At 32.2% G+C, this 22,861-nt stretch overlaps 1 protein-coding gene across 1 annotated transcript in view; it reads left to right on the forward strand.

The window, feature by feature from the left end:
- Positions 1-18,438, forward strand: part of LOC143250629 (leucine-rich repeat neuronal protein 1-like) — a 54,230-nt gene extending 35,792 nt beyond the window's left edge. The window contains exon 2 of the mRNA XM_076501485.1: positions 14,796-18,438. Coding sequence (XP_076357600.1) covers positions 14,895-16,967 — 2,073 coding nt within the window. The 5' untranslated portion in view covers positions 14,796-14,894 and the 3' untranslated portion in view covers positions 16,968-18,438. The remainder of the gene's footprint in view (positions 1-14,795) is intronic.
- The last annotated feature ends 4,423 nt before the right edge of the window (positions 18,439-22,861 follow it).

The following is a 22,861-nucleotide window of genomic DNA, read 5'->3' on the forward strand; positions in this document are numbered from 1 at the left end:
AATTTCAGCTGACCCAACAATATTCTTGGTACGTTATTGGTTTCATAAAAAATATATTATTGATTCTTACATTCGAGATTCTGCTACAAATTTCGTGAATAGACGGGAATTTCTTAATACATATTTAACAGTTTAAGTTACACGCATTTATCAATATATATATGTATTTAACTCAAACGAACATTGATATTAAAATAAATATATAATAGTAGATTGATTAAAAATGAAAAGAGTCAGTCATATTGTTTATTCTGAAGCTCAAAGCTACACAAGGGGCTAATTGCGCTGGATTGACCATAGGTATCAAACATCTATTACTAGCATTATAATTCCTCAAGCTTACGTTGCGCTAACAGACGGATATAATCTTTATAAGTTTAAATATTAGCATAAGAAATTTTCTGTAAGGAATATTTTAAAAGGTTTGATGTCTATGTTAAAATTCGAACATAGAACGTGTCATATATAAACAAATTAAATAAACTTAATTTTCTTTCGGCTCAATATGGCCACGTGGTTAAAGCACTCAACTCGTAATCTGAGGGTCGCGGGTTCGAATCCCCTTCATAACAAAGATACTCGCCTTTTCAGTCGTGGGGGTATTATAATAATGTGACGGTCAATCCCTCTCTCCATTCGTTGGTAAAAAAGTAGCCCAAGAGTTGGTTGTGGGTGGTGATGACTAGCTGCTTTTTCTCTAGTCTTACACTGCTAACGTAAGAATGGCTAGCGCAGATATCCCTAGTGTAGCTTTGCGCGACATTCAAACTAAACCAAAGATTTCTTTGAAACCATAATTCAAGTAACGATCTTACACATTACATTCAAATTTTCTCAACCTCTTTTGATAAAATAAAAAACAAAGAATGTTTCACTAAAAATACAAAGTAAGGCTGTATTACGAGATTACAAAACGTTGTCATACTACGAGGTATCAGTATATGAGAAATCTTTCTCAAAGGATCCAAGGTTTGCAGTAGCTTTCGATACAGAGATTCTCCTTCTCAAGCCATCAATTAAGTTCCACTAAGAACTCAGTTTTCACTTTTATTAATAATCTTAAGTCTGCAAAAGACGTCCTCTTGGAAAATTATTAAATTTATAGAATATTAAGACTTGAAAACCTGATATAAATTGTAAACATGCATTGAGAAAAATACAATTTGTGATGGCAAATGAACGGACATGTCACATACAACATGTCTCCAGGCTTTGCGCGGTATAATGTTTAACAAAATCATCTCCGAAATTTTGATATTTAACTTCGTATCATTTAGATCGCTGAGGGTTAATTTCTTCGGTCAGTTCAGACATGAAATGTAACTTTCGATTAAATTAGACTAGCACTAATACTATACATCTATCGATACCCTACGTTTAATGTTACACATGATAGTAATTTTGAAAAAAGGTATAAATAAGCCTTATGCAAAAGAATGACTCTTCTTTCAGTGGGTTGTTATTTGGAAATTTTATTCGTTTAAAGAAAATCCCGAATAACAAAAACAGTAACAAATAAATGTAAAACATGCTTAGTAAGCATGCAATGTTTCAATACGTTTATGGAGAATAAATCTACAGTAGGAATAAGGAGTGCATCAAATGATAGAGAGATATTTAAATGCACGCTTAATAGTACTTAAAAATGCCTGTTAAAATAAGAGTAGTCAGGAACTAACGTCACGTAACCACAAAGTTTATGCATGTAACGAGATAATGTTAAATCACAATTAACTAATCACACAGTTGGTTATAGCATTACGATCATTCAACTAAAGTTCAAACCGTGAAAAACTAAAATTTTGAAAAAAATATTGAACATATGTTTTAAGGATATGAATGCTTCTGTTTAAAGAAATATCTCATCTTATCAACACGACTAATCCTATCAGAACTACGTTTTAATAAACAAAAGAAGGTTCATTTCAGTTTTTAGAAACTTCAAGCCTTTATATCGTAAATACATTTCAGGTTAAGTATAGCAGTTTGAAACTTAAGAAAGTGTTATTATTCATTTCTAAGTTATTATTGTTTCCTGGTATATCCGCATTACATCAGGAAAACAAAAATATTTATCATGTGAATTCCTGGAAATGCAGTCAAAATTGTAGGTTATTTTTGTTGTTAATCTAATCACGTAACACAAAGCCTGTTTTGATAACTTGTGAATTATTAATTCATATTAGTATATATGGATATATATATATATATACACACACAGTACATAAATTAGTATTATTTTACTAAAATATAAAAGAAACGAGCAAATACATGTTACTGCTTTTGCCTCATTGTGTCAAGCAATAAAATTATATTCACTATTTCAAAAACACATACATCTCATGTTATTTCTTGTTAAAATAAAAATGTCAATTTTAATTCTCTAAGTAGGCATTCAAAGGCAATTAATACTTTCATGTTTGATGAAAACGTTGTAAAACATTTAATGTAAATCTACTTGTTTCTCTTAACTAAAGTGAATAAAAACGTCACATACATTTTAGTTTCCTCCAGTAGCTCAGAGGTACGTATGTCTGCGTACTTACAACGGTAAAAAATGGGTTTGGATACCCGTGGTGGAAAGAGCACAGATAGTCCATTGTGTAGCTTTGTGCTTAATTAAAAAAACCTTTTAGTTGTATATTATTTAAGTAAATAAAGAAAAAGTTTCTATGTTTGTAATTTCGTGCAAAGCTACACTAGAGCTCTGCGCTAGCCGTCCCTAATTTATCAATGTAAAACTAGAGGGAAGGCAGCTAGTCATCGCTACCTACCGCCAACTTAATGGCTACTCTTTTACTGGGATTGATTGTTACATTATAACGCCACGCAGCTGAAAGGACGAGTATGTTTGGTATGAGAGGAATCTATAAAGAAAAGTGTCGTGATTATTTTTCAATAAAATTTAATGAATAAAATATTTTCTACTAGAATCTAAACATCAATGGATTACGTTACTATGTGCGACCAAAAAACAACTTATAACTGTTACAGTAGTTTTCGATATCGTATATCATTTTGATTTGATGTTATACATTAAATTAGCTTGAATTGTTTATTATTTTCCGCAAAATTACGATATGGCTATCTGCAATAGGCGTCTGTAATTTAGCAGTGTAAGACTAGAGAAAAGGTAGCTAGTCATCACCACCCACCGCCAACTCTTGGGTTACACTTTTACCAACGAATAGTTGGATTGACCGTTACATTATAACATCCCCACGGCTGAAAGACTAAAGGGAAGGCAGCTGGTCATCACCAACCACCACGAACCGTTGAACTACTTGTTTATCAATTGTTAATGGGACTGACCGTCACAATTAACACCCTCACAGCTGAAAAGGTGAGGAAGGTTAGTGGGACATATGAACCCATAACTCTCAGATTGGGAGTCGAACTCCTTAACCACCTGGCCATGCGGAGCTTCAATTAGTGTTTGAATGTTTGGAAAATATTTTTCTAATTTTTTTTTTTTTTCAGTTGAGATTCTATGTTTCTTATGTTTTGTAACGTGTAATTTGCTTTACCTTTACTGTAGTTTTAGTTAGCAATATTCTTAATTTTGAATTATATAACACAACAAACGATTATAATAGAGTGAATTAGAAAGAACTCAAATATAAAGATACGCAGGAAAACCTACGTAACCATCGTTAGCTTTCCAAAGATTCGTTACTATTTGCGTCAAGATCCTGACTGCAACAACAACAACAACAAAACAAACAAACAATCATAAAAACTAGATACGAAAATGAAAACTTATAGTTTCTCTAGAGTTTTACTGTGACTACAGTGGCATCATTTCAAGGGTCGCACAAAGAAGGCTTACCATTTAAGCTTTAAAACGTTTCCTAAATAGAAATGTTTGTGAAACATTTTCTATTCAAACCAGTTTACTATACATACACAAAGTAAACCACAGCGCAAATCTCCAACTGATACGGGAGGGCCCAAGCAAGGCATCTCTTTTTTTTGTTCCCACAAAACCTTTTGTGAAATGTCGCTTATGAACGACTGGGACCCAAGAGTGAATTAATTTCGTGCTTCGCTCGTGATACGTTTCATTTATTATCGAAAGTAGAGCGTAATAAAATATTGTTCATCTTGTTTTATTTGCTTTGATAATGAACGATTACCCAAAAAACAAACCTTTTTGAACAACAGAAATACAACGTTTCGAAAATATTCTTACTTACATAGTTCAAGTGAATTTCTCTTTAATTTAACGTTAAAATATACATTAAATTATAAGATTGTAGTTGTCGTTGAATCTTAGGGGCATTTATAAAATAATCTTACTCGATAAGTGTTGTTTAAAAAAAATTCTGTTGCACTTCAGAAAGACAGTGTGGAGGATTAGATCAAACCTAATTAGCGCCGAGAAGATTACAAAAAAGTAAAATCGTGTCGAATAGCATGGATATTGATTGCTCAAAAAGAATCAATTTTACGATTTCTAAAGATGAGATGTCTGTTTCTAGATTTAAAAGTGGCTGATTATTTTTCATTTTTGCATGAAGTTATTCAAATCATTTAATTTAATCAAAGTGCTGCTTTCGTATCTGAATCTTACAATGTGGACGTGTCTGTGGTGACGTTACTACTAGTTAAATATTTCGTTCTCTTGAAGAACTTTCAATTTTTTTTCTCCAGTCTATAATATAGAATGAATACAAGTGACAAAAATTAAAATGCGAAGATGAAAAAATATATTTGCCCTCTATAAATATTAAAAATAAAAGTGGAACTTCTTCGCATAAATAGAGAAAAATTATTTGTCAAAAATGTTTAATGATAAAATTACTTTCACTTATTTAGAAACTACGGAAGTTAAATAAAGTGTAATCTCTCATATATAGTGCATTAAAACTAAATGAACTGTGCATAATAAGATTACATGGACATTTAAGTGAATTTAAAGCGACAAAGTAACTATTTCTAAATCTATTGCGTCAGTAAAGATAAAAAGATAAGAGATTCGTTAAATCTACTTACCTTTATTGAGACACCATGTGTTACGAACTGCAGTTTGAAAACATACGTCATAGATAAATAGACAAAAGAACTAAAAACAATTATTATTGTAAAGCAGTGGTTCACCAGTTGGGTACCATAATTGGTTCCATATTTGAAGCCATACCGGACGTAACAGAACATGGAAGAAAAAATATACGACTGGTATGGCTTAAAATTTGGTACCAATGATGGTACCCAAGAGATGAACCACCGCTTTACAATAATTTTACCAAATTTAAGCCATACCAGTCGTAACAGAACATGGGAGAAAAAATATACTTTACGTCAAATAAGAAATGCTCAAATTACAAAACGCCTAGCTACAAAATCAAAATTAGAATTGATAATATAGTTAATATAGTTTATATTCAGGTATAATAAAAGCTGTACTTTGTTTAGTGAAATACGAATATATTCGAAGTTGTCTCAGTTACAGAACACGCTGAACGTTCATAAAAACGTTTAAGATGCAAGACTGATGGAAAATTAATTTCCGTTTCGAAATTACCAGTAATAAATAATAGCTTACATCTCGTAATTTCCTAATATCTGAAGTAATGTTTGATCCGCTTTCCCTCTGTCTACCGGTATCTTTAAAGTAAAAAAAAGGATGTTCACAGTTACAGATTGTGTTTTTTCCGATTTCTTCTTAAGAATAAAACTGTGACTTAAGAAATTTGCTTTTCTCTAATTTTTTTAGTAGTTCATCTTTCCATGCCTTCAGTTTACCAGAAGCACATTCTACGTTTTATTTCTAACAACTTACCATTCTAAAGTAGCTTCTAACTTTCCTTTATTAAGCATAAAGTTCATTTTGACTTCTTATGACACGAGAAGTTATATGTATAAATATTATATTAGGAATTGTCTTGTACAGAAACACACATGTAAATAGATATATGATTGTTTCTAGCTGGCTTAATACACGATATAAAACATCGCTACTTACTTATGAAGCTTATTTGTCATCCTATTGATATACAAAAGATAAATAAAAAATGAACATCATATATACGTTTTACATATTTCATTTTATTTTACTTATTATGCACATAAATTGATAGATAGGAGTAGCCAAAACAAAGCTTACTTCTAAAGGAGATAATAAAAATAAACAGAAAAAAGTCGTGTTATTTTGAAGCAAAATAGAAAATTATTCATATGCTAAAAACAAGAAAAATAATAAATGAATTAAAAACCTCGCAGCCTGCTTGTCATATCTAAATGTAACTATTTCTCGTTGTTTCTTTAAATTTTCATTTTACTAAACGTTTTAACTTTACCATAAGGAAGTACTCATGTGTTAAGAAGTATTTTGGCGCCATTTGATTTATTGAACTACTTTATAATTCTGAACGATTGGTCTTCAAACAAGAAATTATTATGTAGTACAAAAGACAGCAGGATGGATGCAGTGCACAAGTGGACTTAGAAGATACAAGCGACAGAAGATTAAATTTTTATTTAATATTACATAAATATTGAGGCTCATAATGTGGAAAATAAGTATTGCACAAATATTCCCCGTGGTTCTGTTCTTCTTTTACCATTTAGAACAGAAATGACGCAAAACATTTAATTTCGAAAAAAAAATCATATTTTTTTTATGTTTCTGAAGTAGTTTTACAAATTATTTATTCAAAATAAAAACCTTTATACTGGCAGGGTTAAGTTAATGAAACAATAATTAACATTAAGCAGAAATATGAACAGAACTATTTTTATTTATATTATTAGTCAGTATTTGTTTCTGTTAATCCTGTGTCTTTAAAGTTTTGACAATGAAATTAAGACCTGACGCTTTCTTTCTCCTGCGGTAGTCTCATCTTGTCAACTAGGCAACTGCCACTGAAGTTTTTTTTTTTTTTCTGAATTTCGTGCAAAGCTATATGAGGACTATCTTCGCTAGCCGTCTCTAATTTAGCAGTGTAAGACCAGAAGGAAGGCATAATCTGTGATGACGAGAAAACCCACTTCCAGAGAAAAATATAAGGGTAAAAATGGCTGATATGGTTAGAGAAAACTCTATGTAGAGGAGCGAACAACGTTTCGACCTTCTTTGGTCATCGTCAGGTTCACAAAGAAAGAAAGGTAACTGACCGATAGCTGACCACATGTTTGAAGGGAGTTGTGAAATTAAGTGTAAGAATGTAGAGGGTGTGCTTAGATATTTGATTATATTTTTAAATATAGATATAGAGGTTTCCTTTGTATTGGTTTATTTTGGGCTTAAGTTGTTGTATAAGTAAGGCTTCTTTAATTTTGCGTTTGTTTATGTTTGATTCTTTATTTAGTATTTGAGTGTTTTCTATGGTTACGTTGTGTTTATTTGACTTACGGTGTTCAAAAACGTGTGAAGGTGACTTTTTGTGTTCTTTGAATCTGTTTTTTTATTTTTCCACTTGTTTCTCCAGTATAGAAGCCGTGGCAGTTATCACATAATGTTGGTGTGGTGTTTGTCAGTGTAATTTTTACATAGTATAGACCTCAATTTTGTGCCTGGTTTTTGAATAAATTTGGTATTATTTGGAAGGTCATATTTTGTTACTAGTTTTTGCCAAATGTTGGTTATTTTTCTGCTGATGTTGGGAATATATGGTATGCAGCAGTATATGGTTTCATGATTTTTTAAATCGTGGGGTATATTTACTTTTGTTGGTTGATTTTGCTTTTTGTTTAGGTGTGTGCGTATAATGTTTTCTATGGTTTGTGGAAGAAACTTATTGATGTTGATGAAGTATTGTTTTATTTTGTCTAATTCATCATTAATTTTATCTGGTGAGCATAGTTTTATGGCTGTGTTTATTTGGTTTCTTAGTATGTTGAGTTTTTGTTTTGTTTCATGTGCTGAGTTCCAAGGAATGTATAGTCCAGTATGGGTGATTTTTCGGTGGATTTCTGTTTTAAATTGTGTGTCGGTTCTTGTAATTTTGAGGTTAAGAAATGATATTTGATTGCTTTCTTCTTGTTCACATGTGAAGTTAATGTTGGGATGTATGGAATTAATGTGATTGAAAAAATTAAATACATGTTTTGTAGATGTGAATCTCGCAATTGTGTCGCCTACATATCTCTGTACCAGTATAGTGGTGGATGTAATGCTGTGTTAATTGCTTGTGTTTCAACTTGTGTCATAAAAATATTGGCTAGAACTGGTGATACTGCTTAGTCCATGCTTAGATCATTTGTTTGTATATAGTTGTGGTTGTTGAACATGAAGTTTGTCTTTATCGTGGTGAATTCTATGAGGGTTGCTAATTGGTTACTGGGAATGTCTATTGGTGGGTTAGGGTCTCAGATATAGTGTTCTAAGGCTATCTTGCAGGTTTCAGCGATTGGGACTTCTGTATAGAGGAATGTAACATCGAAACTGGCCATTAAGGCTTTATGATTAAGTTGATTAAGGTTAGACTTGAAATTAAAGGAGTCTTTGATGAATGAGCTGGCTGATGTTACATATTTGGAGAATGCCCATGCTGTGTATTTACCAAGCTTGTAATTAAACGATTCATATGTGGACATTATTGGTCGTAGTGGACAATCTGGTTTATGAGGTTTGGGGATACCGCATATTTGTGGTGTGCGTGAGTCGGTCTTGCATTGGTAGGAATAAAGTGTTTTTGGAATTGTGTTGTTCTTTTCATTTTTAATAGTATTTTGTTTCGTTTCGTTTCGTATGTCTTCGTGTGTATTTGTTTAAAATTGTTTGTGTCTGATAGGATGTTCTTCATTTTTTGGATGTATTCATTAGTGTTTATTATGACTACAGTGTTCCCTTTATCTGCTTTTAGAATTTTTATGTTTATGTCTTGTTTTAGGTTTTTAATGGAATTAATGTCTCTTTTTGTAAGGTGATTTTTTTAGTTTTTTGTTTTGTGAAATTATGTTGATGGTTTTGTGAGAAAATTCTTTGAAAAATTCGTTTAAGATGTTGTTTTTAGGTGTTGCTGGAAAATATAAATTTTTATTTTTTTCTGGGAAGTTTGGCTGTTGGATGTCAATAAAATTATCTGAGTTGTCTTCTTTTTGTTGGTTGTTTCCTTCTTTTTGTTTTCTGTACAAAGTATCACAAGTCTCCTGGCTAGGTCTTCTGAACATGTTTTTATTTCTAAGGTTAGAATGTACCTAGGTGCTGTTGCGAAGTTGAATCCTTTGTTAAGTAGATGTATCTCGCCTGTGTTTAATTGTCGGTCGGATCTGTTAATTATGAGGTTAATCAACCGTTTGTCGTGTTGATGTCTTTTCTATTGTTTACATCTTAGTTTTTTTAGTTTTTTGTTGTGGCAGATCTTTTTGTCCCTGTCATTCTTAGTGTTAATTTGGTTTATGTTCGTTGTATAAGTCCGTAAATCTCTGGTTTAATGCAGCATGCCAATTGATGGCTAGGTTCATTTTTTGTTTCTGTAAGTCATGTAGTTCTTTGTATTTCGTGTTCAACATGGCTTTAAGTAGTTTTTTCTGTAAATTTTGGATAATATTTGTGCATTGATTAAAATTTTTTGATAGTTTTACCTTTACAAAATTAGGGGTTAGTTGTTTCTTTCTACATTGTTGAATGAAATAGATGTCATTTCTTCTGTTGAAAGCAGCTAGTCACCACCACCCACCGCCAACTCTTGGGCTGCTCTTTTACCAACGAATAGTGGGATTGACGGTCACATTATAACACCCCCACGGCTGATAGGGCGAGCATGTTTGATGTGACTGGGATTCAAACCCGCGACTCTCAGATTACGAGTTAAGCGTCTTAATTACCTGGCCATGCTGGGCCACACTGAAGTGAGTCATTTTGACTCATTTACTAGTTGTATATGATGTTGTAGTTTTGTTTTGTTTTTTCCTGATGAACTGGTTTTTTAACCGATCACTTTTCGCAGGCTACTCGGGCATGAAAACTTAGAAAGTGTTAAGTTACAGTTTTGTGATGCCGAGAATTAAAATAGTCAGGAAAAACATGAGTTCATGAACAATACACTTTACTAAGACAATGAGCAAAAGTAAGTTTATATGTGTATCTGAAATTTCGGTCATCTAATTTCGTGAGACACATTACGTTTATTACATTTTCAACCCAGAAAATTGCGTTGCTTTCTTTAAGCACATTATGATTCGATAAAGTCAACTTTTACATAGAAACCTATTTAATATTTACACATCGTAAGGTATAATACAGATTCCAATTTAACAGAATATCAGAGTTAAGCCTTTTAATTATAGCAACGTGAAGTGACTAGAAGTAAACGAGATCAGCAGCAGGATAGGGTTTATTAACTTCAATAGCAGGCAGTACGCTGTAAACATGTATTAGAAGAGCCTTAATTACACCGTAATGAAGGAGAAAAATGTTTTATATCGTTATAGGGAATTCCAAACTGCCCTCTAAAGTTGCTGGTGTACATCTTCAGAGGATTGGTGTTACTTACAGCTTCTAACAGGTTGCTGCTGAAAAATAAGAAAGCGAATTATGCCATGAAATGCAACCCTTTTTAAAACATTTTGCAAATTCATTTCTTTTTCTTCAAGATCGTTCAAGCATATTGATGATCCAGTGATTTTATTGGTATTCTGATTGTTTCATCAGATCATTGTTTGTGTATTACTCTTTCAGATATTTTACAAAATAATTTGTGGTCCAAAAATTACTAAATATTAATAACTTTTGAATTTATAATAATTTGATTGTTTTTAAAACTGAGCGTATTAAAAAGTCGTAAAAATTCTGTTAAGTACATATTATTGTACACATCTTACTATTTTACAAATTTAGCTTTGTGAAATTAAGCTCGTGAATAACTCGTAGTTTTCGTTTATTTAGTTTAACTTATATGCACATAGGTGAATGTATTATGTTTAACAACTCTTAAAAATATTAGAATAATAAAATATACGTAAACAACGTTTACATAAACAGAAAACAGAATAAAGGGGTCATGCTGTATAAGAAGAGGCAACCGATGTAAAAGGGAATCCATATAAAGCAAAACGGGATAAATTAAACAAGGTTAATTGGAGTTAAACTTGAGTAGTTTATGTTAATTGTGCTACTCGTTTTAGTTTTAATAAAGAAAAGGATAAAGAATAGCTAAATATGGAAAATTTTTCTTTACAGGGTTTTATCATTATTGTGGCATGTCTCTTACTTAATATTACACATTCATATAGAGGGCAACTTTATTTCTAATATGACTGTTTTGGTGCATGAAAAAAAATTATCAGGTTCGTTACTTTCGCTTTGCGTTTAAGAGCTCAAAAACTTGTAGTCGCTATTTTTGAAACTGAGATAACGAGTGTTCAGGTGTGTTAAATAGCATTCCAGCATTTAGTACTGCTGTGACGATATTCCACATTTAGCTAACAGTCTATCTTGTTACATAGAATTACGGCAGTGTTATTCGATCTCAGCAGCTTAGCTGGAACAGTACCGTGTCTCTATGTGCTCTCTTGAATAACAAATAGACCCGACATGGCTAGTTGCGTTAAGGCGTTCGACTCGTAATCCGAGGATCACGGGTTCGAATCCCCGACGCACCAAACATGCTTGCCCTTTCAGCCGTGGGGGCGTTATAATGTTACTGTTAACCCCACTATTCGTTGGTAAAAGAGTAGCCCAAGAGTCGGCGATGGGTGGTGATAAAAAGCTGGCTTCTTTCTAGTTTTACACTGCTAAATTAGGGACGGCTAGCGCAGATGGCCATTCAAAACAACATAACAGTTCTCTTTCCACTGAAGAAACCCATTTTATAAGTTTTGATATTGAATTTTCAAAGTTCTGTACGTGTTAGCATATTTTATATAAAAAAGGTAATTTCAGTTTTGTTTCATAACTTATAGACTCTCTTCACTTCATACTTGTGTTCCCTCAAATTAAGGAAGTGTAATTTTGTCACAGTTAATTGGATATATAAACCTTATAATAAAATTATTTGATTCTGTACACAAATAAATATGAACATATCATATGCAAGTGTTAAGCGACACACATTAATATAATAATAAATGATATTTATTTAATACTGCATTTCCAAGAATAATATTCTTTGAATGCATAGTGTCTCCTCTTCATAAGGCTATTTATTTCGAACACTTGGCAATTATAAGTGTTAAATTAACCACCTGGTACTTGGCAATTATAAGTATGCCGTAAATGGCTATTGTTACTTATTTTAGTCAATAAAGTTTTACTTGATGACTTTTTGTTAAAATAAATAAATGATAATGTGTTGTCAAACATTATCATAATTCTGTCCTTAAATTACTTAGAAAAATATTGTAAGAAATTACACTCACCAACTTATTATAGTTCACACCATAAAAGTAGTTGTTTATGCAATTGCATGATATTAATGGCGTCTAAACAATTAACAACGTCTGTCATATACAAGCTGTTCTGGTAAAACCTCTGGTATTTGGCGAAAGCCCTCGTCAGCGATGGAGGTTGATGTATTATTAAATATTCTTCATCATTTTTAATTATAATTTCTGTAATTAGTCAGCAATGAATCGCTGAGAGATGAACGTTGGGATAACATTATCGACTTTAGTTGGAACAAATTTTGATGTTAATAGTGTTATTATTTTAATATTTTTTGTGCTTCTTACTTGTTACTCTTTAACTAAATTTTTTGTGCACCATTATGAAGATTGAGGCGTTATAATAAGAAATTACTTGTATTTTTATCTTCAGTGATCTATTTTTAAGATTATTCTTTATATTATTTATGCTTTAGCCACCGGTGAGGGTAAATTTGTTAGATGGCATACCTTTACCTCAGGAACCAGGATATGCTTTGTGACTTCTCACCTTGTACCGTGTTAATTATTTTGTACTTCTCGTTGTTTTTCATCTTTTGTATGGTCTTGTTAATTTCCTCAGGTTTGTAAATGTTTGTTAACGCTTCACAGTGTTCATGTTTGTTTTTTTAAATGAGTTCTATTTATGTTACTGAAATTAAATATATGTATACATACATGTAATTTTTCTGTACATAAAATCCCATTCACATAGTCATTTGTCAGTGCTCTGTTGAAATCAAGCACTGAAGTACTTTGTTTAATTTGCGTTCCACTGTTGTTGTTATTAGCTCGTAAAATTATTACTGCTTGTAGTCTAGGATACAGTAGGCTTGCTATTGTGACCGTATGTGCAATTCTACAAAATGTGTTTTAAGAAAGATAATGTCAAGCAAAGATATCCAACAGATGACTGGTTATGATAAGTTTTAATTTAAAGGCTATCTTATAAAGAACATGAGTATTTTAAAACATTTGTATGTATATTTCCTATGTTTTTCTTTAGCACAAAGATACACAATGGGATGTTTACTCTGTATATCACTGGAAATCGAGTTCCCAATATTAGAGTTGTAAGTTTGAAATTTGTCACTGACTCACTAGGGAACTGTACGTATATTAGCGCATGTACAGTGGTCATATTTATATATAATTGTGTATATAAATACGTATTTTTATGTGTGTATGTCACCTTATTTATATTCACAAATTTTCAATAACTATAAATAAATCAAGGATAAATTAGTGTTTTTACAGTATATGTTACAAGTGTTAATCTAATCTGAAAAATCCCCTTACTCTATGTGTATAATTTAAAATGCTGTATTTGTGAAATAGCTTTTAGTTAATTCGCTTAAAGTTACATTTGATTTCCAGATTCGATTTTGATGTCATTAGCCTAATAAAATCAAATCAAAAGTTTTGGTTTCAATGCTGAAAGCTGGCAAAATATTAGAAACCATTAAATCTAAAAAAAATGTTATTAAAACAAGTTAGCTGCAGATCTTTTAGCCGCGGCATAACAGCTTATAGTGTGGCTTTTAATTTTAGTCGCGGCATAACGGACCATAGAAAGGATCTGATGTTTTTCAAATATAAAATTTTAGTTCATAGCTTCGTCATCTCTTAACCGACTTGAGATCTAATTACTGTTTTGGACTCAGAAGATCACATCTTTTAAATTGATATATTTGAGCATGTCAAAGGTCACATAGATTAATTTATTTTAATTCTACCTAAAATAATTTCAATTTAAGGGTCGTTTGGTAAAGATTTTGATGAGTAATAAAACACAACCGGGAATACGCGCGCCTCACGCTTGGTGTTGCTAACCCACTAATATATACCTAATTAAAAGGAGGGAAAAAGGTATCATAAATTATTTTACTCTAATCATTCCTAAAAGAATTTCAAGTACTGAAACTACTGAGAGTTCCCTCTTGTGTGTTCCACGTTACTTTTAATGTGTTCAGTGTAGTTCGAAATCAAAAAAGGAGAGTTAATTATAATTTGAGATTTATCTATTGTTTCCCAAAAGTTACTGCTGAATAAGGTTTTTTTTTATACCATTGGTTGGGTTGGAAGATCAGAAACAAAATATTATATCAAACGGTAATTATATGTGCAGCATGAAAGTTAAAAGTTACGGTTTCTAAGTAGAATGTCAGAGAAATATTGGAAAACCAATATGCCCCAAACAAATCTGCAAATAACTTTATTTTATAAAAACTAAAATATTATTTTCATATGTGTCGGAAAGTTGTTGTTTGTTATTAAGCACAAAGCTACACAAAGGGATATATGTGCTCTACCCAACAAGGGTATCAAAATCCGGTTTCTTGCAGTCTAAGTTCACAGACATACCGCTGTGTCACGGAGGGACATTTTGGAAGGAGATACATGTAAGTTTTCTTCTATTACAGCTATATAAGATATACATTATTATATTTGTTGGACAAATACAATTGGTATTATTTTTCTACTTTCAGAACAGTTGCCGAAATGCGACGAAAGTGGTGTTCAAAGAAGGGTGGCAAGGTGGTTTCATCATTACACTAAAAGGAACATCTCTTTGAACAGTCATTATCATGGCAGCCGTAAAGGGATATCTAATGAATTTTTTTGTTCAAGTTTTTATTTTTGTCCTCATGTGGAAAACACTGGCGTTAAAGACTTTTGGTAATTCTTGTCCAGATAGGTGTAATTGTAGTCAACGTTTCTCCAGTGGCCTCAAAGCCAAGGTGCTAACAGTTAACTGTTCTTACAAGAATCTTAAAAATGCTCCTCTTGGAATTCCGTCAAAGACACAGTCACTGTTTTTGTCAGGAAATAGATTTATTGATATATTCAACAAACTCCCAGAACTGCCACAACTGATGGAGCTTGACCTGTCCAGGAACAATATAAAACGTCTTGGTAGAGGAACCATTTTCCAAAATTTTGCACATCTAAAAGTTTTGGATCTCTCCAATAACAAATTTAAAACTCTTTTCAATGGTGTTTTTCGTGGTATTCATAGGTTGGAAAGGCTTACTATTGCTAACGGATATCTAAAATTTATCGATGAACGAGTATTTGAGGGTATGAAAATACTACGATACCTAAATTTGAAAAATAACCAGATTCACTCAATAGCACCAGAGTGGTTTCTTGATATGGTTAATCTGGAGATTCTAGAAATAGATCACAATGAAATATCCTACATTAGTAGTGGAACCTTCTCATCATTAGCTAACCTACTCAATCTTTCTCTAACACACAACAGAATCCGCGGAATGAGTGATAACGCTTTTGTTGGTCTTCAAAAGCTCAAGAGTGTTTTCCTGGGTAACAATTACATTAAGCACGTTCCGTCAACCCCCGTCCACTCGCTGAAAAAGCTCAAGATGTTGAATCTCGATTCCAATCCTATACCCATACTTTATACGCAAGACTTTGTTAACTTGTCCGTTGTGGAAGTCTCTGTTTCAAACAGCACGACGTTAACCTTGATCGATGAGGGCGCTTTTTGGGATCTACCATCTCTCGAATCCATCCATCTTCAGAATAATTACCATCTACAGTTCATTGATCCTAAAGCTTTTATTAAAGTACCTAATCTTCACTTTCTGAACCTGAATAATAACAATATATCTGCTATTAGTGAAAACATCGTGAAACAGAGAACAAATGTGCAAATAAGCTTGAGTGGGAACCCATTGCTTTGTGACTGTAATCTACGATGGATTAGAGAAGCGCTTGATAATTCTTCCACGGTAGTGTTTAAAGAATCGGACAACCTACTTTGTAAGCAGCCAGAAGAAGTCAGTAATAAACGCCTACAAGATTTAAATCTAGAAAACATCCCAATTAAATGTGCACCCGTCCTTGTTGGGCCAGTGAACCAAACAGTTGAGAAGACCATAGGAGAATTTCACATCTTTGAATGTAGAGCTTTTGGAAATCCCTCGCCATCTGTATACTGGATCTTACCATCTGGTAAAATACTGAATGACACTACAAATGATATTCATATCCATATGAAACAGCCCGAAACATTTGTGATTTTCCATTTAAAGCCCAAAGATTCAGGTGTGTATCTGTGTGTTGCGGAAAACGTGCTTGGTCAAGCTGTCGGTGCTATACATCTTCTCGTACACAGTATTGACATTAACATCTTTCCTCAGAGGGTATCCTCCACTTTTGTTACTGTCGTTTGGAACGGCACAGCAAGAAATACTTATCCAGAATACGACTTGCTCTATTGCATCGAGGGCGAGAAAACTGACAGTTATGAGACAGTTACTGTCAGTTACATATTTAGATCTTATACCATTAATAATCTTCAGCCTGAAACCACATACAAAATATGCATTGCTGTCAAAGACGACGAAGGAGAGAACCTCAAATTGTCTTGTACTCATGTGAAAACCCAAGATGCAAACTTTATCATGCAGGGAATTCAGACAACAAGCAATGTTGCGATTGCCGTTGTTCTTGGAATCATATCAGGGATGGTAATCATCATTTGTTTCGTTTCTGTGGCAGCTCGGAAATATCGACAGAGACATTATGAGACTCCACAAAAGTCTCTTATCAGTAACATGGCACATGGTTCTCCTCCGGAAAATGTCAGTAGCCTAATTGTGACACGAACGGAACCTTGCCTTGAACAAGATTAGTCCGTCAAGTATTCCGTGTTTACTAAGTAAGGACAAAAAAACAAAAAAACAATTTTCTTAAAAATTATAACAGAATACATGGGGCATGTTGTTGTGAATATAAAATTAAGGTATGAGGCTAAATATTGATAGACTGAATACTGAAGATATACTAATATCTCTAAACTTTCTAAATGTTGACGTATGATGCAGGAACAGCCTGAAGATATACAATTCTGAATATCTTCACATTCCCAATATTGAAGTAGATTACCATCAGACATTTACGTAAAATATAAAAGTATGGTGACATTTCATCTAAAATAAGTATTGTTTTAATATTCTGGAAAAAAATGCTGTTTATAGATTTCTCGTAATTTGCGTGTAATAAGAGTTAAATCATTTGGTTGTTTTCTTTGGAGAATTAGAAGTTACTATCCTTATTAACCAGATAATATGATCTAGAATGCAACTTTAATAAATGCTATTATATTTAAACTTCCAACAAAGATGTAAAACGACTTCTGTGATCCATTATACTAACACGGAGAAGTTAGTTACGTACGTTAGTTAAATGAAAGTGACGCGATAAAATAGCAAATGATTTGGATTTGGTAAAGAAACTATTTTGTAGATTTATAATGGTATAGTTTAGTTTCTAATATTTCCGAAAATACAATATGTCGTAAATTGAGTTGAGTTTTAAGTCCTTATATTATAGGAGACATTTTCCCAAGTGCGTGCGAAACGTAATTAAATGTTACCTAGTACTTTATAATTTTCTCCTTTCTTTAATTTTTCCAAGTCATCAATATAGTTGTAATGAATAAAATGTTTCCTACTACATCACTATGCTTATTCTTTGATAGATTGTTCAGGTAGAATATTCATAATGAAACTTATTTGAATGGACTACAACAAGCAGTTGCTCTCCATTCAACTAAGTTTCAGCACCGTGCTTATTTCATTAGAAATATTTCAACACTTTTCTCTGTAGGTTCTGAATGCTAAGCTAGGAAAGGAAAGTAATTAAATAATGATGTAACAAGATAGTATACTTTTCCAATTATTCACTGTTTTCCAGTGTTATGTGTAATTTCATTAACAAATAAATCACATGTCTAAAGCAATTACGCTTGACTGTATAAAATAAAAAACTGTAAAAGTGTTGTTTGAAAGACTGCAGTATAACTTAAGTAATTTATAAAACTTTTTTCCTAAAATAATACAACATTAGATTGAAATTGAAATAAATACGTTTCATTGAAGAGTTGCCAGAAGCAATAGACACCAAAATAAACAATTAAATATATATTCTTAGCCATTAGCTAAAAAATAAAAGTCTGCTACAAAATTGTAGATTACAATAATTATAAGTAGAGCTGTGATCTCCAACTAAGCCATTGAGCTGCATGAAACTAATAATGAATAGGCCATGATAGCAAAAGCTTAGGTTAAATTTACAAATATTCTCCTATTACCAATAAAATATCCTTTTATAAGTAGTAAAATGAACAAAAAAGTCATGTGAAAAAAACACCTATTTCGCTATTTAAAATTATTTAATACAGAATAACAAAAATTACATAACATGGATTTGATAAATTATACCATTTGATACCAATTGCGTAAAATGTTGAATGTAGTCATAGAAATGTCAGTGCTGTAATATCACGGTGAAGAAAGTTTGATTGATTGTTTGAAATTAAGCACAAAGGTACACAGTGGGTTATTTGTACGTTGCCCACTACAATTATCTAAACTAGGTTTCTAACAAGATGAGTCTACATAGATACCTCTGTGCTACTGGAACGGTGAAGAAAGACAAAGAATACATGGTAGGTTATTTCTAATTGTTGTTGTTTATGCGCGAATATTTAAGTGATCCATAGATTTCATGTTCAACTCGTTAAAATAGGTTTTAATAACAGAGTCTAAGCAAACATGTAGAAAGGCACTGTTATATACTGCATATAAAACGAATTTGCTACCTCCTTTAGCGTAAAGAACAAAAAACATGGTTATATAGTTTCAAAGTTATTATTGAAATTGAGATAAAAATTAATCGTATTAACCTCAAATGTATGACATATGGGAACCGTAACTGGACAAGTGCGTATAAATTCACTCATTTTACAACTAACAAAAATTTCTTTAAAACCAAATTTGTTTAAATTTGAGAAATTCCAGAAATGTTCTGAGATACCTAATAAAGAAGTAGTTCCAATTTATTTGATTTCACAGTAAGTAATATACTTTAATATAATTATATAATTTAACGAAACATTAATTATAACTCAGAACAGAAACCGTGAATCACTGATCAAAACTAAGAGTTTACAATGAAATATACTTTGGATATTAAGAAGATTTGAAAAATAGTTTTCCCAATCGTGCGGAAGAAAGAAAATGGACAGTTATGTGACTTTAAATTTCAGAGTTTTCCCCTTTGGAATATCGAACATAAGTCTCGTATTTTATGTCTTTATAAATTAAATACGTACAAAAATACATTTAAAAAATTTCATAAAATCAACTTTAAAAGAGTTGTTTCAGAACATGGGTAAAGTTCCAATCATAAAAATATTAGCCGTAAATAATGTATTTTCCTATATGACATCATGGAGTGTGTGTGTTTTCCTTATAGCAAGGCCCGGCATGGCCAGGTGGTTAAGGCACTCGACTCGTAATTCGCGGGTTTGAATCCCCATCACACCAAACATGCTCGCCCTTTCAACCTTAGAGGCGTTATAATGTTACGGTTAATCCCACTATTCGTTGGTAAAAGAGTAGCCCAAGAGTTGGCGGTGGGTAATGATGACTAGCTGCCTTCTCTCTAGTCTTACACTGCTAAATTAGGAACGATTAGTGCAGATAGCCCTTGTGTAGCTTTGTGCGAAATTAAAAAAACAACAAACAAATCCTCATACCAAAGCAACTTTGGGCTATCTGCTGAGTCTATCGGACATCATGGAAGTATACCTGTATAGAGAAAAAAAATCTTTGTGTTTAATCCAAGTATTATAATGTCTCCCCCATCCCTGATTCATATAACCATGTTTTATATAAATGGGCACATCTTCTTTAAATATGTACGCTTCTTTACTTAAGAAATCACATCTGGTTTAAACAATTGGTTGCTGATTTAAAAAAGTAATTATCTCCTTAGTCAAAAAATACACCTGATATAAACAAGTACCTTTTTTATACAAGTATGCCGGTTTCAGCGAGAAATCTACGAACAAATAAATTCAGAATTGTATAGAAACATAAGATTAAAAGTCTGCGTCAACTGTGAGAAAAAAATAATTCTTGAAGCATATTAATAGCTAAAGTTGAAGACGAATTGTTTTATTTTCTATGCCGTGATGTGGCGCCCTTAAGAACGAAAGCAGATAATTTCAAACTTTATACTGTTGAAAAAAAATTGCTCTGGTTGAATTAGACAAGAGTAAATAACCCGAGAATTAAATAAACTGACGAGCTGAAGGTTAGAAAACTGAATCAAATATGAATAAATAACTCAAGAATTAATGTATCTTACTGAATCATGAATGTCTAATTGAAATAAAAAGGCTGTTTAAAAGCAACAATATAAGCCTAGCTTAAAACGTACGCCAGCTTCAAAGAAATTTCTCCTATCAAAATAAGCTTGCCTCATTTAAATAAGCATCGCAAGTGAAGTAACACTGCTTGGAGTAAGAAAACATCATTTGTTAAATAACGAAGAATTGTTGAAATAAAGTACGTGCCATGATTAGTATCCCGTGTTTAAACTGGCAGTCCTTATTCAAATGAGCACAAGAAATAAATCAGTATGCTTTATAAAAAATGAAAATAAACTCCATCATTCTTATATATATATATATATAAAAGTCTGATTTAAATAAACATATTTTAAATAAGTACTCCTAGTTTTAACTTAATACCTTATTTAAGTTTCCGGTGGGTCAGCGATAAGTTTACTCTAAAATGCTATGTTCTATTCCCGGGTTGACAAACTGTCTGCCTATTTTCTGATTAATATTTAATACAACTTAGTTTATAAGTCATAACTAGTTTTTTTTTAAATGTATATTTTCGTATAATACAAGAATAACATACTACCCACTCTTTTTTTTTTCAGGATGTCTGTTACCAAGCAGTTTTTTTTCCAGACACGTAATTTTTTTATCCAACTGTTTGATATTATTCTTATGTTTTCATTTTTAGTCTTCGACTTTGTAGTGTTCTGCTTAAAAATTAAAACGATAGCTACTTTAATTCGTTTTTAGCACGTTATGTTTTGCGTTTTTTATCACCGTTGTGACAAAAATAACAACACAGTGTAATGTCATATTGCAGTATGAATCCGAAAGAGTATGGATTTTTGTATGATGATTGACTTTCTCACTCTTGTAGAAACTGAACATAATATAACAATTTTTTCGGTTCAAACGTCTTTCATGTTTTGTCTCATCATACCGAAAATAATTGTATTAATCCAAAATCATATAAACAAAAAGTATAAGATGGATGAACTTTATGTTCTCGCTATTGTAATTTACAAAACAGTTACAGAGAAGAACATGAGTAAACCAGTATATAACAGAGACGGAGTTAAAGATCAGAGCATATTTGTGGGGTTTTTTCTCCCAAAATTTGGATATTTTATTCTAACCAACAATTTTAAATGTTTTGTATGATAGCCACTGATTGCTTTTCATAAAATTATAAAGTAAAGAATATTTTAGACTTCTTAGATGTTAGGATGTTTTCCGTCTCTCCCTCCTACTGTGTCTATATATGTGATCTTTACATCTGAGTACGTCACTGTGTATGTAAACGTAGTATTCTCAGGTTCGTAGCAGAATGTTTGAAAAGGGGTTCTAATTTCTGAGATGAAAAGGCAACACATATTGTGACAAGGCTACTACTGGTGTCAGGGGGAATGCCACCCATAAAATCTGTAAAAAAATATTGATGTTGTGAAACTAAATATGGAAGCAACTTTGGAAGGAATGTAACTAAAACAGTTACATGGTTATTCACACAAACATCCAATTAAATGTCAACAAACCACCTTTCAGTTGTAGCAATGCACAAGAAGCTAGATTTAAATGTGCGTACATATACATGTTTTACTATAGTAATGCACTCTACTATCTACAAAAAGAGTGAATATTAATTATTAAATTATATTAGTCATTTAAACAATTTTATACAATAACAGTTATTTAAACCATTGGCTATCATAGACGAGTGTGTGTTTGGGTGTTTTTCTTATAGCAAAACCACATAGGACTATCTGTTGTGTCCAGGGAGGGAAATCAAACCCTTGATTTTAGCGTTGTAAATCTGTAGACCTGCCGCTGTTCCAGCGAGGAACATCATGGACGCACATGTATATATGCGCTACTAAAATACCATGTTAGCATGCTCCATTCTTTTGGGGTGCTTTTCCGTAAATACATACAGTTTCAATGATAATAGGTGTCATAATGATTATGTATTAAAGCTAGAGCACTAGGTCATTATTCGGTTTGTGTACATTTCAGGTAATTATTGAACATGAGCAGAGCAAATGCCAAACGGTTACATGAACATGAAGTTAGTGGCAGTGTAGTAAAGAGTTTCAGTAGCATAAAAATATTTGTTAAACTGAAGCAGACTTTTAAACAGTCAGCCATTCAGTATATATCTGCCCTGGAGAGGTATAGAAAGGCAAATTGTCTTCCATAGATGAAGTTTTTTTCTAAAAAATCAGGATTTCGCAAATCTTCCCTCTAAAATTGTATAGCTTATCTGATATCAGAAGCAGAAAACTATTGTATAAGGTTTGATGATGTAAGCATCTGAACTGATGCCGTTAGGTTTACATGTGCATCAGATATGGAAGAAAATATTCTGACAATGTGGTCAAGAAAAGGAACGGT

Source organism: Tachypleus tridentatus, chromosome 5 (assembly GCF_004210375.1).
Source record: "Tachypleus tridentatus isolate NWPU-2018 chromosome 5, ASM421037v1, whole genome shotgun sequence".
Lineage (NCBI taxonomy): Eukaryota > Metazoa > Arthropoda > Merostomata > Xiphosura > Limulidae > Tachypleus > Tachypleus tridentatus.